The following is a 20505-nucleotide window of genomic DNA, read 5'->3' as shown; positions in this document are numbered from 1 at the left end:
CATTCTAAAAGTAATATGTTAATTGAATAGAGAAAAATATCACTGACTCCTACCACCCTACTATAATCAGTTCTATATTTTGTTATGTTTTCTTCACCGTATGTGTAATATTTTAAATGTTGTATTCATCCCAGCTTAGTCACTCTCTGGCTCTGTGACTTGCTTAATCTCTCTGTGCCTCACTTTCCTCCTTTGTAAAATTTGAATAATTATGATACCTGCTTCATGGTGCTTGGAAGGATTAAATGAGTTACTGCATATAAAGTGATCAGAGCAGTGTCTGACACATGGTTAATAGCTCAGTAAATGTTAGCAATTATTGTAGGATCATAGTCAACTAAAACCCTTGTGGTCTAATAGGTTTTGGAATTAAGAATTTTTTGGATATAGCTAAGGTAGTGTTATGTAACCTTTCAACAGTCCAGTGCACTAGCCCTCTTCAAACAAGTTACTATTTCTGCAGCAAAATGTATGAATGTTTACACTAAATGGGGTAAATAAAGACTATAAATAGCTTCATGTCAGTTTAGGTAAGGTTTTACTGCCAAATGCATTATTTTGGGTTTCAGAGCTTTTTTTGGTTTTGGAATTGCAGTTAAGGAACCTGTGGAATTTACTCAATTTTGAGTACTATTTTATTTTAATATTAAAACATTTTTAATATTAAAGCATGTCTAGGAGGTCTAAGATCGAGGTGCCAGCATCATTGGGCTCTGGTGAGAACCCTCTTCCGGGTTGCAGACTTCTCTGTTGTATCCTCACGTGGTAGAAGGGGCAAAGGGACCTCTCTCAGGTCTCTTTTTATGAGGGCATTAATCTCATTCATGATCTGCCCTCAAGACTTAATCACCTTCCAAAGGCCTCACTTCCAATACCATCACTTTGGGCATTAGGAGTTCAACATAAAATTGAGGGGTGGGGAGACACAAATATTCAGACCATAGCATACAGTATGGTGTATAAGTGAATGATCTAAAAAGTTTCTTACATCCTAACTGGCTCGTGTGAACTCTTTGATCTTTGCGATTACTCCACCTATGTTCCTTTATCTATTTTTTTCCATAGGGACCCTCAATTTCTCTCCCTTAGCTTATTCCTGTATGCATTATATATAGCTTGAACTTGCATCAGTCACTTTTTCATATTTTACTGGGCTCCTGTTGTCAAATCTTCCTACCCATCTATTTCCTCTGTTTTTCCTCATAGGTCACAGTGTATTTGTGGAGGAAGGTGGGTAATTATGAAAATTTTTGGCCACTATAAATTTATGCTGGACAGATCCAATGGACCCTTGCTACTTGGCAATCATTTTATTAATCTAATATTTTGCTTTTGTCTGATATATCTTTCTCTCTTTCAGAAGGTGCCATTGACTTCTACTTAATTGAAAAAGAAAATAGAATACAAGCTTGCATTTTTTTTTGTTTTGTTTTCACCATGACAAATCTCTATTCTTTCACCTTATTTTGTAAACTGAATGGAAGAGGAATCTTGTTTTTCTAGGAATCTTGCTGCCATACTTAACTTTTCCTGTGATCACTTTGATGGTTATCTCCAGGGGTTTTTCCTCCCTACCTTCAAGTATATACAGACTTCCATATTTCGGGAGAAAAAAATAAACTTTGATTAACTATTGCTACTGTTCTTTCTAGGTATCTTCCTCATTTCTCTTTTTTATTTCAAAAATTTTAAGACCTTAGTTAAAATTGCTGCCCTCAGCCCTTTTACTACTTCTTCCCTAGCTTACTGCAATTTTGTAATGACATTACATGTGAATGTGACGTATTCAGACTGTTGCTTCAAGGGACATCCTTTTTTCCAATGGTATTGGCTTCCTCCTGATTTTATTCAGTCAGTGTATATGTGTTACTGTTGACTTCCACCTAGGCTTCTTAACTTTCTTTCCTTGCCTTTCACGTTAGTGTGCATCCTGATTTTCTGGCTACTACGTTTATGTTTTTTTTGTGGTGGTTGTTTCATGATCCTCTTAACCACTGTCGTTATTTTTCTCAGTACTTGGCCCTCTGCTCACCTCTCTTTGTCTCTTCTCCATGGATGTTTTATATGTTGATGGCTCATCAATGTGTACTCTCCAGGTTTGTTATCTCCAGTGGTTTACCGAATACTTCCATTGAGAGGCTCAAGGAATTTCCTTCACTTTTTGATTTATTATTACCCAACTTCCACCTACTCTGTTTTTCTTCGTTTTATCATCATCATGCTTAAATCTTTTTTTTGTTTAATTAATTTATTTTATTCATTTATTTTTGGCAGCGTTGGGTCTTCGTTGCTGCGCGTGGGCTTTCTCTAGTTGCAGCAAGCAGGGGCTACTCTTTGTTGCGGTGCACGGGCTTCTCATTGCAGTGGCTTCTCTTGTTGCGGAGCACAGGCTCTAGGCGCATGGGCTTCAGTAGTTGTGATGAGCAGCCTTAGTTGCTCTGCGGCATGTGGGATCTTCCTGGACCAGGGATCGAACCCGTGTCGCCTGCGTTGGCAGACGGATTTTTAACCACTGCGCCACCAGGGAAGTCCCCATGCTTAAATCTTAAAGTTGTCTGTGATACATGTTTCTCCTTTATTTTGTATATCCATCAGTCAGCATGATTCTTTAGATTACTCTTTACTGGATCTCTGTTTTTGGGATTCTGCATTGCCTGTTATTTGCCCTTTCTAACTTTAGTCACCTTCCTCCAATCCATCCTTCATATGGCTGCCAGAATAATTTTCCTAAAAATTTTTTTGAACCCATTGCTGCTAAACCTAAGCAGTCTGAAGAGAGAACATGTACTGTTGACCTTTGCACTCTCCATTGTGCCAAGCAAAGTGAATTGAACTTGTGCTGAATAAATGTTTGAATGGATCACTGTTTGCTCAAAACATAGAACGACTCCCAATTGTCTGCAGGATAAAGTCCAAACTCTACTTTCTGGCTTTCAAATCTTTTCATATTACAGTCTGCTTCTTCAACCTTATTCTTTACTCCTTAACATTATCAAGGTAGTATTTCCTCTCTGTATTACACCATGCTTAGGCATAACTCTATGTGTTCTTCCTTTTCCTTTTCCTTGCCTGTCAAAACCTATTCAGCTTAACTGCTCTGTGCCAGGCACTGTTCTAATCTCTGGTGTTACAGTAATGAACAACACAGAAGACAAAGTCTGTTTTCTTGAAGCTGTCATTCAGGGTGGGGGGAGAGAGGGCACAGTAAACAAATGTCAGGTGGTAATGAGTGCAATGAAGAGTAAAGCTGGATAAGGGGATAGAATGGTGGGAAGTGGCTCCTATTTTAGGTGATCAGAGAAAGCTGCTCTCTTTGGGTGTCCTGAAATGAGGGAGTAAATCGTACAGTTATCCGAGTAAAGTGCTTTCTAGTCAGAGGAAACAACATCTCCAAGATCTAAGCTGGGAACATGTTTGGCTTGTTTGAATAGTTACTAAGACCTGTGTGGCTAGAGCAGAATAAATAAGGGGAAGTGATAGATGAGATTAGAGAGGTAGTGGGGAGCTAGATGATGCTTCAGCTGGTTAAGTCTTTCATTGAAGAAGCCTTCCTGACTATATACTTTTGTTTGTTAATTTAAAGCTTCTCCAAACCCATATAGCAACTATGGAAGTAGCTTCCAAATTATTTTTTATTGTGACCCACGGTAAGAAGTGTATTTAACATTGTTAGCATACATATGTATTGTTGTTTGTGTATTGTGTGTATGTGTGCACATGTGTATGGCTGGAAGAAATTCATGAAACATGACTTTACTATATTTGATATATGCTGGTATTTTTTAAAGTGTTGGCTTTAACCCATTAAAATTATTTCAGAGTCTGCTAATGGGTTATGACCACAGTTTGAAAAACACTGATCTGTGGTACATACCCACTTAAAAAAACAACAAACCAAAAAAGTGGAACTACAGACTGCTTTTTTAATAATCTACATATTCTTTCAGGTTGTAAAATATTTTTGGTTAAAGATTTTGAGTTCAACTTTTTTGTGTATAGGTTTTTAATGTTTACTATAGTGCTGAATAGAGAAGACTTGTTTAATTTAGCAAATAGCTATTCAGTGGGATGCTAGAAACTGCTGGATACTACTGATAAAATACACATAAGAATAAGGTAAACCCTGCCTGATTACCTGAGGCTTATGGGAGAGGAGCGCTTCTAAACAATTGTTCATAATATGGTGGAATCCATACATTAATGGAAGTAGGTTCAGGGCATAATGAGAGAATAGACAAATGGTTAATGCCTTTTGCTAAGAAGGTCAAGGGGAGCTTGTTGGAGGAGGTGATGTCTGAACTGGGTTTTGGAGGAAGAATATGAATACTTGATCAGGTAAATTGGATAAGGAGAAGACTTCTCAGGCAGAATAATGAATAAAGGAATGGTCCCATGAGATAGAATAGTACATAGGGGTAATTATAGATAACTGTATTGTTGGAGTTCCCAAGGGGGAAATGGTGAATTGATGATGCCGCAGTGCGGCGTGGGCCATATCTTTAAAAGATCTGAACTACATTGCAGCCATCACTAATTCAGTGATTATGCAATTAGGTGAAAATTATGTGTAGTCAAAATTACTTGTAGGAAGTTGCCACATGAGAAGTAGAGCTATCGTCTCTCAATAAGTCCAATTCAGCCAACTTTTCCTCTACTGATGAAACATATCGCTGTTTCTTCAATTGTGCCCTAGAGGAAGTTGGCCTACATTTATGGGCTATGTTGTACCAGAAAGAAAATCTTGTTAAACATTAAACTTTCACCCATTGCAGTGTGAGGTTCACTTTATAAGAAGCATTTGAGAACTAAGACCTACTGAGGAAATGGGGGAGATTCACGTTTCAGACTAATTCTGGGACTTGTGTTTATAAAGCAGAATGGTAGGTGGCCAACGATTTAAAGTATTTTTCACTTCAAGTTAAATATACATATGGCTAAATTCTGTTGTATTCTATAGGTGATTGAAATACATGATTATATCTATGTTTTAGAAAGATATTTTAATAAATTTGACCAAACTACTATTCAAAATATGGACATTTAAAACAGACTGGGAGGAATATTTGCAACATGTATAATAGACCAGAAATATACATAAAATACACTCCTACAAAGAAACAGTGACATAGAGGGTAAAGAACAAGAATAGGCAGTTTCAGAAGAGGAAACGTGACTGACAAACATTTGATAAGATATGCAATCTCATTAAAAATTTGAGAGATACATATTAAAACAGGTAACCTTTTGTACCCGTCATACAGACAAAAATTTAAAAAGATTGGTAATATTAAAATTGGTTATTGTGAGGAAATAATAAATATTATAAGCTATTGTTGGGCGTATAGGTTGGTATAGCCAATTTGGAGGTGTAAATTGGTTTGGGCAGTTTGGTAGTATCTATTAATTTAAAATGCTATTCTCAACAAATCTGTCCATATTCTGCACTAGAGGAACACTTACATATGTACATAAGGAGGCATGTACAAGTATGTTCACTACAGAATTGTTTACAATAGTAAAAACCTGGAAAAATAAAACTGATCATTATTAGGAAAATGACCAAATAAATTGGTATATTCATGCTATGGAGTAACATGTAAGAATTTAAAAAAATGAATAAATTACATATATTATTGAGTGATAAGTTGTAGAGCAGTATATACAGTATGATAGCATTTATATAAATAAGGAAAAAAACCCAGAAGAATACTGTATTTTGCAGGGGGTGTACAGATACATACGTGCAAATGCAAACAATATGGTCTGGTAAGATAAATACTAAACTGATAATAGTGCTCAACTCTTGGGTGGTGGATAGAGGATTGGGGTTTGGGAGTAAAGATTGGGAGGGATGATCAGGGAGCTTTAGCCTTTTCAATAATCTTTAAAATTTAAAAATTAGAATTATTATATTGTATACTTAAAAATTTATTAAAAATAATAATGGTTAGCTTGACAATAAGTTGGAGAATGGTTGGGGAAGGAGGGAGACAAGTCAAGGGGGTACTTCATTAATACAGGCATGAGAATGCAGTGACAAAGAGAATGGTGAGTAAAGGACTAATTTAAAAAATGACATGAGAGCAGTTTAGTATCTTATCAGAATTAACAATTGTATTTATCTTTGTCCCAGCAATCCTACTTAAGGGAATTTATCCTACAGTTACATGAAGTGAAATGATGTATCTACAAACTTATTAATTGCGGTGTTGTTTATAATAGCAATGATGTCCACCTATAATAAACTGAGGCGTATCCACACAATAGCATACTAAGCAGCTATACAGAAAATGGGGAAGCTCTCTATGAACTAATAGGAAAAGATTTTCAGGATGTGTTAAGTAAGAAAAGCAAGTGCAGAACAGTGTATATAGTAATGCAATCTTCTAGTAACTATAGAAATACTGGAAGGATACCCAAGAAACTAGTAAAGGTGAATAATTGTGCCTGGGAGGAAGATGGGAATGGCATAAATACTTTCATTGAGACTTTTCAATGTTTACATTTCTGTGTTTTGGATTTTTGAGCTATTGAAAAAAGAGAAAAGGAGAAGTGAAGTAGCCTCTATAGGACTTGATCAACTGTATGTAGAGACATGAGGGAGAGGAAGGAGTTGAGGATAGCTCCTGGATTTCTAGTTTGGGAGGTAAAGGTGATGGTAGTGTCATCAGGGATACAAGAGGAAGACTAGGTTTTGACATGTGCATGAGAAGTTCTGGTCATGCCAATTGATGAATGCTTACTCCTTTTCTCTTTTGTGTGTATGTGTGTGTGTATAATTTATGTGTGTATGTGTGTGTGTATAATTTATGTGCTTTAGATATGGTACTAGAGCTTAAACATGAATAGTAAACAGTCATCAATAAACATTTTTATGCTTAGATTACAGACATTTATATTCTGGTTTTTTTGGAGAACAGCTTTGTAATGATGTCAATTTTACAGTCAAATAGGGACATCGGTGTGCACAGATATTGATAGAATGTAGACAGAGAATGTATGTCTGATAAATACATAGCTTATATGGGAAGTAGGAACTTAATTTATTAGCATGGTTCCAAATTAATTACAACTTTTGATGCCTGAAATTCAAAGAAATAAAAATGGCTTTTGAATAACGAAGTGATCTTTAAGGTATTTGAGATTATATTATAATATTTAAAACAATATTAAAGCTGAGTTAAGGAAGTTTATAGTAGATCATAAAAGTATTTTTTTTATATGGTACATTGGGGAGTAGCTGTGTAAGACAAAGAGGTTTTAACCTAATGAAGGAAAGGAATCATGAAATGCATGGATGTTGCCTAAAACAAGCTCTTGCTGTATAATTTAGGGTTTAAACTTTATTTGAATGAGTTGTAGTTCAGAATCTGATATTATAGGCCCTAATTTATCCATATGAGTTTTGATTTCTATTTGGCTAAAGTGAAAAAAATAAAAGGGGAGCACAGATAAAGCACATACATGCCAGGACTTGCAAATGAATTAGTAGTTCTTTTCTGGGTTTATGTTAACAGGGATTTGGGTGTGGAGTAGCAATAAAAAAGAGCTGTTAATAATTCCTGCTTGATATTTAAAATTTTAACCATTTTATATCTGATGAGAAGATGTTTTACTGGCAACAGTTTTATTTTAAAAATGCTTTAAAAATTACAAATAATGTTACATAGGATCATGTAACAATTGGAGATGTCTTGTTTTTTTTGTTTTTGTTTTAGAAAAAAAATTTTTTTGGCTGCGCTTTGTGACGTGGGATCTTAGTTCCCCGACCAAGGATCGAACCCATACCCCCTGTAGTGGAAGCGTGGAGTCTTAACCACTGGACAGCCAGGGAAGTCCCTGGAGATGTTCTTATCTGAGCGAGGGTGAAACTGTTTTGTAGCCTCCAACCTGTACTTACTCCTTCACTCCATGTTTTTCTCAGTACTGCAGTCCTCTGGAGTTTTTGGGAAATGCTGAATTGGGCTTAGCTACAGTTTTGGCTTGGATCAACTCATATATATCTTATATATCTTTAATATGTCCAGTTGAGTGGATGGTGATGGAAAGGATGCTGATAGCACAGTGTATAGAAATTAACTAATTCAAGAAGGATTTAATTAGTGGTTCTCAGTTGGAGTGATTTTGCAATATCTAGAGACATTTTTTTGATGTCATAAAATGGGGAGGGGGTTGCTACTGGTATCTAAGGGTAGAGACCAGAGATGATGCTAAATGTGGAGAATGCCTTGCTAGTTGAATACCCACTATGTATGTAGCACTGCTCTAAAGTAGTTATGGGTGCAAATGACACTAAAAGAAAGTCATGTCTCTCTCCACAAGAAACTTAAAACCTAGCTAAAGCATCTCAAACTTAACAAGTATGTGGCCAAACTCTTTAACAAGTGACCCACCCTATCCCACTTTGCCATCTTTATTTCAGTAAATAATCCCACTTTTCACCAAGTTGTTCAGACTAAAAACTTAGTTATTATCTTTGACTCCTCCTTTTTTTGTGTGCATTGACATCTGATACATCAGGAAGACCTGTTAACTCTACTTTGAAATATATCATGAATCTGGGTAATGGTGGGATAGATTATTTAAACCAGTTCTCTTTTTGGAAACAACTGAAAATGCTGGATAAGATATATAAAGCACTACCTTAAGAGCTTTGAAGAACTGGGGAGATAGTGGAATCTGGTAAGTCAAATTCTGGAAGAAAGCCTAAACCAAGAGAGGTTAGCAGAATACCTAGAGAACTAAAGCCACTTTTGCCTTGAGTATGTTTGCTGATACCAGGAAATTTAGGTTTCTGTTTATCAGCCTTGTGGGATGAGATGGACAGAAATCAAGACTCAGAGCCTACCCACATGTGGGCAGGTAAAGTCTTATAAGAGATCCTTCCTTGTTAGGCTTGAACTCCATATGTCTACACCTGAGAGGGAAGGGTGAACCAGAACTAACTCATATGGATCCCCTTTCATTGCCTACCTCCCAGTCAAATATCAAGGGACTTCAGGGCAGGTTGTCTTGGTACTGAGCAGAACAGGAGAAAAAAAAGAAAGGAGACAAAACTCTCTACAAAACTGTGATCACAGCCTAGCTATGTAAGGGAAACTTAAGTCACGACTTAATTTAGGTTGGTCCCTGACTGGTATTATCCCTCAGTTGTTTGGCAGAAGCAAATGCCAATGTTCGTTTGAGGAATGCTCCTTCATCTTATGCCTCCCCACAAATAATTTTTGAAGGACACTGACCAGCACATAGTCAAAGATAACCGGCACACAAGGAGACAAGGAGACATGGGCAAGAACCAGTGGAAACAATAGCAGAAAAAGATTGTCATAGGCATCATATATTAGAATTAGAAGATACATGATAAAACAACCATGATTACTGTGTTTATAGAAATAAATAACAAACTTGAAGACAGGAAACAGGAAAAAAAAAGTGGCATTGTGAATTTGAAAAAAAACCAAATACAACTGCTGGAAATAAAAAATAGAGTAACTGAATTAAAACTTAATGATATAATTTGCAGCAGATTGGACACATCAGGAAAATTACTGAACTGGAATATAGATCAGACAGCATTATCCAGGATGTAGGTTAAAGACAATAAGATGGAAAATATAGATGACAGGGTAAGAGATATGGAGGATAGAGTAAGAAAGCCTTAATTGGAATTCCAGAAGAAGAGGAGAGAAAAAATAGGACATTTAAAGAGGTGATTGCTGATGTTTTCCAGAAACAATGAAGGATTCCAAACCAGGATTCAAGAATCCCAATGAATCCTAATTAGGATGGAAATAATTCCACACCTAGACACAGCATAATGAAATTGCAGAAAACCAGTCACATAAAGAAAAATCTAAAAGTAGCTGGAGGAAAAGAAGATAACCATCAAAGTAGCAAGAATTAGGCTAACAGATGACTTCTCAACAACAAAGAAATCAAAAGATAGTGAAATGATGTCTGCAATATGAAATGAAAAAAACCCTGCCAACCTAGAATTTTATACCCAGTGAAAATATTGAAGAATGATGGTGAAATAAAGATATTTTAAACAAAAACAGACTGTTACCAACATTTATTAAAGATAATTTAAACCAGCACCATTCAATAGAAGTTTCTGTGATGATAGGAATATGCTTTGTGCTGTTCAGTATTGTAGTTATAAGTTACATAGGACTATTGAGCACTTGAAATGTGGTTATTGTGAATGAGGAACTGAATTTTTTATTAATTTAAATTTAAATGGTCACATGCACCATATTAGTGCAGTTCTAAAGGATATACATCAGGCAGAGTGAATCTCACATGGTGGGAATAAAATGTATGAAGGGCTGAAAAGTAAAGAAAGTGATGTATATTTAGAAAATGAAAATGAATATGGACTGCATAAAACAGTAAAAAATATCTAATGGATTAAAAAACAAGGCAATAGGAGAAGGGGGATAAGTGGGGTTTTAGGGTCCTTATCTAGAAGGAGGGTAAATTAAAAAAACTGTGTGGAAAACTTTAAATATATAAAAGGAAAGGAAAGAGTATAATGAACCCCACATATTCATTACCTAGCTTCAACAGTGATCAGCTCATGACTAATCTGGTTTCATATATTGATATATCCCCCAATTATTCTAAAACAAATTCCAAGTATCACATCATTTAATCTGTAAATATATTGTTTTTAATCTCTAAAAAGATACAAACTTAAACTGCAATATCATTATCAGATCCAGAAAAACAGTCAACATAATTTCTTAATATCAGTACATATTTAATCAGTGATCACATTTCCCCAATTATCTCCAAAATGATTTCTTTAACTTATTTTTTTTAGGGCAGTTTTAGGTTCACAGCAAAATTGAGGGGAAAGTACAGAGTTTTCCCATATACCATCTTTCCCCATATATGCATAACCTCCCCCATTGTCAGTATCCCCCACCAGAGTGGTACATTTGTTAGAATTGGTGAACCTACATTGATACATCATAATCACCCAAAGTCTGTAGTTTACATTATGATTCATTCTTGGTATTGTACATTCTATGGGTTTGAACAACTGTATAATGACAAGTATCTATCATTATGGTATCATACAAGTATTTTTTCACTGCCCTAAAAAAATGACTTTTAAAAATGTACATTTAGTTTCTTCAAATTGAATCCAGAGTCCACACATGGCATTTGGTTGATGTGTTGCTTGGGTTTTCTAAACTCTATAGGTTCTTTGGGGAAGCGGGAACTAAAGGTTTTGATTAACTTTAGACTTTAATGCATGGTATAATATCTAGGGAACCACTGAAAGAAGAGAGGGTATAACTTCCAAATCAGTAGAGGAAATAGAATGTTAAAAAAAAAAAAAAATGAATCAATCCAAAAGAAGGCAAGAAAGAGAGAAAAGAAACCCGACAGGGAACAATGGAAAGCACAAAATAAGATGCTAGATTTAAACCTAGATAGATAGTACTTAAAGGTAAAATGTCTAAATGATCACACAGGTATCATCCTAGCACAAGGCACCATCAGCCCAAAATATTTTCCTAACTAGTATTACTGCCTCAATTCATGCCACCTTCTATGTATTACCCACATAATAACAAGAGTAGTTTTTGAAAACTAGATCAACCACATCACAACACATGTTTAAAATATTCCAACAGCTTCCTAGTAAACTCAATAAAATCCAGACGCCTTAGTAGTGCCTATAAGGCCCTACATGAAGGGGCCCATTCATCTCTCTGTGATTGCATATCCTGCTCTTCTTCTTCACTCTAGCTCAGGGCCCTTATACTTGTTATTGCATCTCCCTGGATCACCAGGAACAGTCAGAACTCTTAGTTCTAAGCACCAGAAACTACCTCTGGTTAATTTTGCAGAAAAGGAATTTATCACAGGAAGAAACTGCTACCACTACTGTCGTTGGAATCTGCTGCCACTCTTGCCATAATGGATTCTGTGTACTTCCTGCTTTTTTTATGCATTATCATCTAAGTTAAATTCCAGTATAGATACTTCTCTGTTTGAGAGGCGATCATATGACTGTGCCCTAGCTGCATGGAAAGCTGGGAAAGTATATATCTAGCTTTAGTAATAGGTGGCCATTTCTGCCTTTGAAGACTCAAGAGGAGAATTCCCTAGGTGTATGAAGGTGTTCTGATGTTGAGCAGCTAAAAGAGTGACATATCCATCATGCTCTTCTCTGGAATCCTTCCTTGCTTTGCTTCTTCCCTTCATTTGTGTTTCTACTCAAATGTCACCTCCTCAAAGAGCCCTGTCCTTAGACTTTGTCTAAAATGGCAGTTCTCTGTCCCTAATCCAGTACTCTCCATTTTCTTACCCTGCCTTATATTTTCTTACCCTGTCTTAGATTTTATTCATAGCATTTATCACTACTACTACTACTTTTACTGATTGATTGGTTGATTTCCAGGCTCTCCCTGCAGACCACAAGCTCCACGAGGGTAGGGATTTGTCTGTCGTTGTTCACCTTTCTGTTGGCAGATAGTGTATGCTTAGTAAACATTTGTGTAATGAATGAAAGGGAAATATATGGATTATGGCATAAATTGCTGAGAAAAATGGAAAGGAAGGATTATTGAGGAGTTAGCTCATTTAAGGAAAGCTTATTGGGGAAGAGGAATTTTTGAAATGGGTTTTGGTTGGAGTCTAGGATTTGGAGAAAAGGGATGAAGCCATTCCAAACTGGGAAAATAGCATGAGGGGAGGCACTGGGTCTGGAATAAGATGGGCATGTATGGGATGAGGAAAAACTGTTTAGATTCTGATGACTGTTGGGGGTTATTAAGTGGGAGGTGAGAAAACTGGATGAGGTGAACGTGTGAGGTTGAAGCAGTTGATACAGGACCTTGAATTGTAAGTTGAAGTCTTGACTTGATTGCTGGAGAGTAAACAATTGCTAGGTTTTTTTTTAAAATTAAAAATAAACTGGTATTTTCACATAGCTGAGTACTATGCTACTGTAAAACAGAATGAGGAAAATCTCTAAGGAGATTTTCAAGGTTATATATTAAGTAGAAAAAAGCAAAGTGCAGAACAATGTATGTACTATGCTCTTTTGGTGTTAAGAGGTGTGTGTGTGGGAGGAATAAGAATATATATACTAATTTGCTTATGTTGCAAAAAGAAAAACCGAAAAGACAAACTAGAATAGAATTGTTGCCCTGTGGTGGGGTGGGTGGGAATGACATGAAGGAAACAGGGATGGACGTGAGATTTCTGGGTTTACCTTTTTATTTAGTTTTGACTTTTGAATTGTGGAAATATTTTACATATGCAAAAATTATACTAAGTCAAAGTAGATGAAAGACAATTCCTTAAATTGAGAACTTGAACAAATGAACTAATGTATATATCAAAATAGTTATTTAAATACATGAAGAAAAACACTATCTCAAGTGACTTTTGAGCTCAACACTAAATGGCATATATGCTAAAGACAAAAAGAACTGCAAAGAAATCTTAAACTTCATTCATTTTATTGCTAGTTGTAATATTGGTATTTAAAAAAAATTTTTTATTGGAGTATAGTTGATTTATAATGTTGTGTTAGTTTCTGCTGTACAGCAAAGTGAATCAATATACGTATACATATATCCACTCTTTTTTAGATTCTTTTCCCATATAGGTCATTACAGAGTCTTGAGAAGAGTTCCCTGTGCTATACAGTTGTCTATTTTATATATAGTAGTTTGTATGTCAGTCCCAATCTTCCAATTTATTCCTCCCCTCCCCCCTGCTTTCACCCTGGTAACTATAAGTTTGTTTTCTACATCTGTGACTCTATTTTTGTTTTGTAAATAAGTTCATTTGTACCCTTTTTTTAGATTCCACATATAAGCGATATCATATGATATTTGTCTTTCCCTGTCTGACTTATTTCACTCAGTATGACAATCTCTAGGTCTATCCATGTTGCTGCAAATGGCATTATTTCATTCTTTTTTAATGGCTCAGTAATATTCCATTGTATATATGTACCACATCTTCTTTATCCATTACTCTGTTGATGGACATTTAGGTTGCTTCCATGTCCTGGCTATTGTAAATAGTGCTGCAGTGAACATTGGGGTGCATGTGTCATTTCGAATTATGGTTTTCTCTGGATATATGCTCAGGAATTATTGGTATTTTTATTTTGACAGCATTTGTTATGTATTGTAGGATAAAGCCCATAAGTTTTTATGTTTATATATTAGGAGGCAGTAGAGATACTTGTGTACAATCAAATAAGTTATGCAAAAAACCTGACAATGTTGAACTTGAATTATAAATATCAATGTGAAATCATGATTTAAAATATTTATTTCTTAATTCTATCGAAATACATATTTCTTTCTTATCTCTGTCCATTGAAAGGACCTAGAAACAGTGTGTCCCTTTGGTAGATATGAGTACTGCCCTCACTCCAATTTTGGTCTTTAAATACTTCTACTTAGAATCCAGCACTCCTCAAAGAAATGACTGATTCCAAGACTGGGGCAGAGAGCATACATAGTGAAACTGGAACATGTTTTGCCAGAAGCAAGAAAGCTTTCAAAGATAACAAAAAGCCAACCCAGAGAAGCTCTTGTTGGCCAAAATTGGGACAGGTTGAACATCAAAAAGAATAAGGAGAATATTGAAACAAAAAACAAAACAAAACAAATGGAAATGGCCTTTATACCTGTTCTGTACTCTGAAAATTGGTAATTAAACATTCGAACTGCCCCTTTAGTAGAAACTATATTACAGTTAATGAGGGATGCCAGGTAATAAATATAGAAGGAATTATAGATTTAGAAATCACAATTTATTACAACCTGTTATGAAATAATTGACTTGGGCCAGGATCATTAATGGATGCTAAAACCATTAGGCAAAAGGTTCATTGGGAATTGGATATTCACATGGAACCAAAGCAACTCCACAGAGTACTGGTTGGTCTCAAAGTAAGACGATAAAACTTTGTATCAGTGGAAGGATCAGGCTATCACCAACCTAATTATTAATTGTAGCATCACTAAAAATGAACCAAAAAATGTATGCTTCCTGATGTGATTCAATATCAAGTATATAGCATCATCTATGAAATACTTTTGTCTAAAATTTAAAATCTGAGTTTAGTCAAACTTTTAAGACTTTCAGTTTATAAAGAAATATGCAAGATGAAAGAAATTAAGTACTACCTTGAGGAAGCAGTTAGAAAAATCCAGAATGTGAGATACAGATGAACTGGTCATTTAATGTCATGGGGGAGAAAAACAGGTGGGGTAGATGGGGGAAAGGGAAATTTACCTAGAATAAAACTAATTTAGAGATGTAACAACCAACTGCAGTGTGTGTCAGCTGTAAAGTACTTTTTATAGAAAGGAGTAGGATGAAGCAAGATGGCCAACTTTCAATTTAGAATGTGGGTGATAGGCATATGGGTATGTGTGTTTGTGTACATACGCACATATATACACATATATGCATATACATATATTTTTCTATATGTGAAAATTTTTATAATAAAAACTTTAAAAATGTTTTTCTGTTGATGGACACTTAAGTTGCTTGTAGTTTCTTTTTTTCTATTACAAATAATGTTTCTATAGATGTTCTTATACATGTTCCTCTCCTTGTATGCATATTGTAGAGTACACAAGGAAATAGGCTAGCTTCCTAGCAGTGGAATCCCTGGATCAAAGGGTAGATGCTTCTTCAACTTTACTAGATATCAATGAATTGTTCTTCAAAATGATTGTACTGATGAGAATTTTAGACAAAGGGGTCATGAAATGTATGTCTTCTCTACTAGATGGTGAATTCTTTGAGGGTAGGTACTGTGTAGAGACTCATATAGAAATGTTTAAATTGAATGAAATTGTATTTTAAGGGGATTGTCTGGCAGCAGGATGGAGAAACTAGAGTTAGGTCAACTAAGAGGCTACTGTGATGTTTAAAGTATGAGGCAGTGAGTAAGACTAGAGGTAGTGGAGAGGAAGGGATGACTATGAGAGAAATCTTGGAGAGAAAAGATCAAAGTGTATGCATTCTTGTTGTTGGGCAGGATATTGATGTTCCACTCTTGTGACTTACAACATCTATCAGTTTGTTGGTTTCACTTTATAGTAAACAGGTAAGGTATGCTTTCCTGATTAATTCAAAACCATCTAATGGTCCAGGTCTAATAGAGTTCTAGCCTTATCTTCATTCTCTGCTCATAATCCTTTCAAGCCTCAGTCTCTTCCTGGGGTGAATACATGTGATTTAAAAGAGACTAGTAGTTGAATGGGGTAAAGGGACAGTGGGTTGCAAAGATGAAGAGAATTTAGTAGAATCTATGGATGCCTTCATCCCCAAATCAGTTTGTGAAGTCTTACAAGGGCAAAGGCTATATCCTCCTATAGTTTTTAGAGGGAAAGTCTATCCAGTATCATAACAGGGAAAATTCATCAGATGCAGTTTTTCTAAAAGAATGCCATATATATATATATATATATATGTATATGTATATTTGAACATATATATATTTATATACGTATTTATTTCTTCTGGTTTTAGTGGGATATAATTGACATACAGCATTGTAGAAATTTAAGGTATACAGCATAATGATTTGACTTATATACATCATGAAATGATTACCACAGTAAATTTAGTGAACATCCATCATCTTATATAGTTACAAAATCTTGTGATGAGAACTCTTAGGATTTATTCCCTTAAAAACTTAAAAACAGATTCAATGCAATCCCTATCAAATTACCAATGGCACTTTTTACAGAACTAGAAGAAAAAATCTTAAAATTTGTATGGAGACACAAAAGACTCCGAATAGCCAAAGCAGTCTTGAAGGAAAAAAACGGAGCTGGAGGAATCAGGCTCCCCGACTTCAGACTATACTACAAAGCAACAGTAGTCAAGACAATATGGTACTGGCACAAAAACAGAAATATATATCAATGGAACAGGATAGAAAGCCCAAAGATAAACCCACGCATCTATGGTCAACTAGTCTATGACAAAGGAGGCAAGGATATACAATGGAGAAACGACAGTTTCTTCAATAAGCGATGCTGGGAAAACTGGACAGCTACACATAAAAGAATGAAATTAGAACACTCCCTAACACCATACACAAAAATAAACTCAAAGTGGATTAGAGATCTAAATGTAAGACTGGACACTATAAAACTCTTAGAGGAAAACATAGGAAGAACACTCTTTTTTTAAAAATTAATTAATTAATTAATTTTATTTTTGGCTGTGTTGGGTCTTTGTTTCTGTGCGAGGGCTTTCTCTAGTTGCGGCGAGCGGGGGCCACTCCTCATCGCGGTGCGCGGGCCTCTCACTGTTGCGGCCTCTCTTGTTGTGGGGCACAGGCTCCAGACGCGCAGGCTCAGTAGTCATGGCTCACGGGCCCAGCTGCTCCGTGGCATGTGGGATCCTCCCAGACCAGGGCTCGAACCCATGTCCCCTGCACCGGCAGGCAGACTCCCAACCACTGCGCCACCAGGGAAGCCCGGAAGAACACTCTTTGACATAAATCACAGCAAGATCTTTTTTGATCCACTGCCTAGAGTTATGGAAATAAAAACAAAAATAAACAAATGGGACCTAATGAAACGTGAAAGCTTTTGCAAAGCAAAGGAAACTACAAACAAGACGAAAAGACAACGCTCAGAATGGGAGAAAATATTTGCAAATGAAGCAACGGACAAAGGATTAATCTCCAAAATATATAACTAGCTCATGCAGCTCAATATTAAAAAACAAACAACCCAGTCCAAAAATGGGCAGAAGACCTAAATAGACATTTCTCCAAAGAAGACATACAAATGGCCAAGAAGCACATGAAAAGCTGCTCAACATCACTAACTATTAGAGAAATGCAAATCAAAACTATAGTGAGGTATAACCTCATACCAGTTAGAATGGGCATCATAAGATAATCTACAAACAACAAATGCTGGAGAGGGTGTGGAAAATAGGGGACCCTCTGGCACTGTTGGTGGGAATGTAAATTGGTATAGCCACTATGGAGAACAGTATGGAGGTTCTTTAAAAAACTAAAAATAGAATTACCATATGACCCAGCAATCCCACTAGTGGGCATATACCCAGAGAAAACCGTAATTCAAAAAGACACATGCACCCCAATGTTCGTCGCAGCACTGTTTACAATAGCCAGGTCATGGAAGCAACCTAAATGTCCATCAATAGACGAATGGATAAAGAAGACATGGTAAATATATACAGTGGAATATTACTCAGCCATAAAAAGGAACGAAATTGGGTCATTTGTAGAGACCTGGATGGACCTAGAGTCTGTCATACAGAGTGAAGTAAGTCAGAGAGAGAAAAACAAATATCGTATATTAACGCATATATGTGGAACCTAGAAAAATGGTACAGATGAACCAGTTTGCAGGGCAGAAATAGAGACACAGTTGTAGAGAACAAACATATGGACACCAAGGGGGGAAAGGGGGGGGGGTGGGTGGTGGTGGTGTAATGAATTGGGAGATTGGGATTGACATATATACACTAATATGTATAAAATGAATAACTAATAAGAACCTGCTGTATGAAAAAATAAAATAAGATTCAAAAATTAAAAAAAACCCTTTTATATTGATATATAACATATAGCGGTGTTAATTATATTAACCCATGTTAACATAGTGTACGTTACATTAATATTGTACAACATGAATGTTGTCCAACATTAATGTCATGTTGTACATTACATCCCTAGTACTTATTTACCTTTTAACTGGAAGTTTGTACCTTTTGACTGCCTTCATCCAATTCCCCCTCCCCCCACCCCCTGCCTCTGGTAACCACAGATGTGATCTCTTTTTCTATGAGTTTGTTTGTTTTTGAAGTATAATTGACCTACAACACTGTGGTAGTTTCTTGGTGCACAACATAATGATTTGATATTTCTATACATTAAAAATGATCACTACAATAAGTCGTTACCATCTATCACCATACAAATATACTACATTATTATTGACTATATTCCCCACTGTCTATTTCATACCCATAACTCATTTATTTTGTAACTAGAAGTTTGTGCATCTTAATGTCCCTTACTTATTTCTCTCATTCCCCACAGCATACCCCTGCCCCATATCTTACTTTAAAATGTTGCAACTTCTTGCAAATTCTAAGGTAGGTGCCTGTAAGAATTTTTGACTGGTGGTTCTAGAACAGCTCTGTCCAATAGAAATATAATGTGAGCCCCATGTTAAATTTAAAGCTTTTTATAGCCACAAAAATTTATTTAAAATAAATTTTAATAAAATTTTAATAAAGTAAAATTTATTTAAAAAATAAAAACAGGTGAAATTAATTTTAATATATTTTATTTAACCCCATATATCCAAAATATTTCAACATGTAATCAGTATAAAAATTATTAATGAGATATTTTACGTTTGGACTAACCACATTTCAATGCTCAGTAGCCTCATATGGCTAGCGGCTGCTGTATTGGACGGTTCAGTTCTAGAACATACTGAGTTGAAACCTTTTAACTCAGTTTGGTACTGATTTGATCCACTGTCATTGAGAGTGGCCCTGAGCTGATCTTGCTTCACTCTCCTGTTGCTGGTTATTAGATAAGTTCTGGCTTGCTGTCCAGATTACTAACTTGGCAGGTCCAAGAGTGATTCTGAGGGTCCCAGACGAAGCCATTATCCATACTTACTGATTATGTTCACAATTTTCTCCTTTGACTCAGCAAACATAGACTTGACCTCAGATTATTTTGGATCAAATCTGTCAATTTGAGTTGCTGCCAGTAAAAGGAGAATATCCAGGCAAGTTCTAGCCTCTTCAGTTATGAGGAATTTAGTTACAGGTTGATAGGAATTCATTGAGCATTCTATTGATTCTGCTGTTTTCTAGAATTTGTGAAGCTCTCAGCCTAATTTACATTTAAAAAGTCGGGGCTTCCCTGGTGGCGCAGTGGTTGAGAATCTGCCTGCCGGTGCGGGGACACGGGTTCGAGCCCTGGTCTGGGAGGATCCCGCGTGCCGCGGAGCGGCTGGGCCCGTGAGCCACAATTGCTGAGCCTGCGCGTCTGGAGCCTGTGCTCCGCAACAAGGGAGGCCGCGATAGTGGGAGGCCCGCGCACCGCGATGAAGAGTGGCCCCCACTTGCCGCAGCTGGGGAAAGCCCTCGCCCAGAAGCGAAGACCCAACACAGCCATAAATAAATAAATTAATTAATTAAAAAAAAAGTCAAATGTTGTGACTTTATCAGTTATCCCAAGTATTTCTGCAGTTTCTACGGTACCCAAACATTGTTTATTTATTCAGTGAAAGAATACTTATTGAGCATTTACCAAGCACCATAGCCCAGGCACAGTGACAAACTGTAGCCAAGTAAATGGGCACATTTAATGTGGTTTGATAAATGCCATGATAGAGATAAACTTAGGATGCTAGAAGAACACACAGGAAAGATAATTGAGTTAATTTGGGGGCCATCAGGAAAGGCTTCTCCGAGGAGATAAACTGA

General features: G+C 36.2%; 1 protein-coding gene across 3 annotated transcripts in view; it reads left to right on the top strand.

Annotated features, from left to right (window-relative positions):
- Positions 1–20505, top strand: part of GABPB1 (GA binding protein transcription factor subunit beta 1) — a 67704-nt gene that overhangs the window by 5050 nt on the left and 42149 nt on the right. The window contains exon 1 of one of the 3 annotated variants that reach the window (XM_068551461.1): positions 4862–4880. The exons of 1 other annotated variant lie outside the window; for it this stretch is intronic. In XM_068551461.1, coding sequence (XP_068407562.1) covers positions 4878–4880 — 3 coding nt within the window. In that variant the 5' untranslated portion in view covers positions 4862–4877. Of the gene's footprint in view, positions 1–4861; positions 4881–20505 lie in introns of those variants that run through there. One more of the 3 variants, XM_068551477.1, reaches the window with a different exon arrangement.

The sequence above is a fragment of the Eschrichtius robustus genome, chromosome 1 (assembly GCF_028021215.1).
Source record: "Eschrichtius robustus isolate mEscRob2 chromosome 1, mEscRob2.pri, whole genome shotgun sequence".
NCBI lineage: Eukaryota > Metazoa > Chordata > Mammalia > Artiodactyla > Eschrichtiidae > Eschrichtius > Eschrichtius robustus.
The sequence above is the reverse complement of the archived record's forward strand: the minus strand, read 5'-3'. Positions and strand labels throughout refer to the sequence as shown.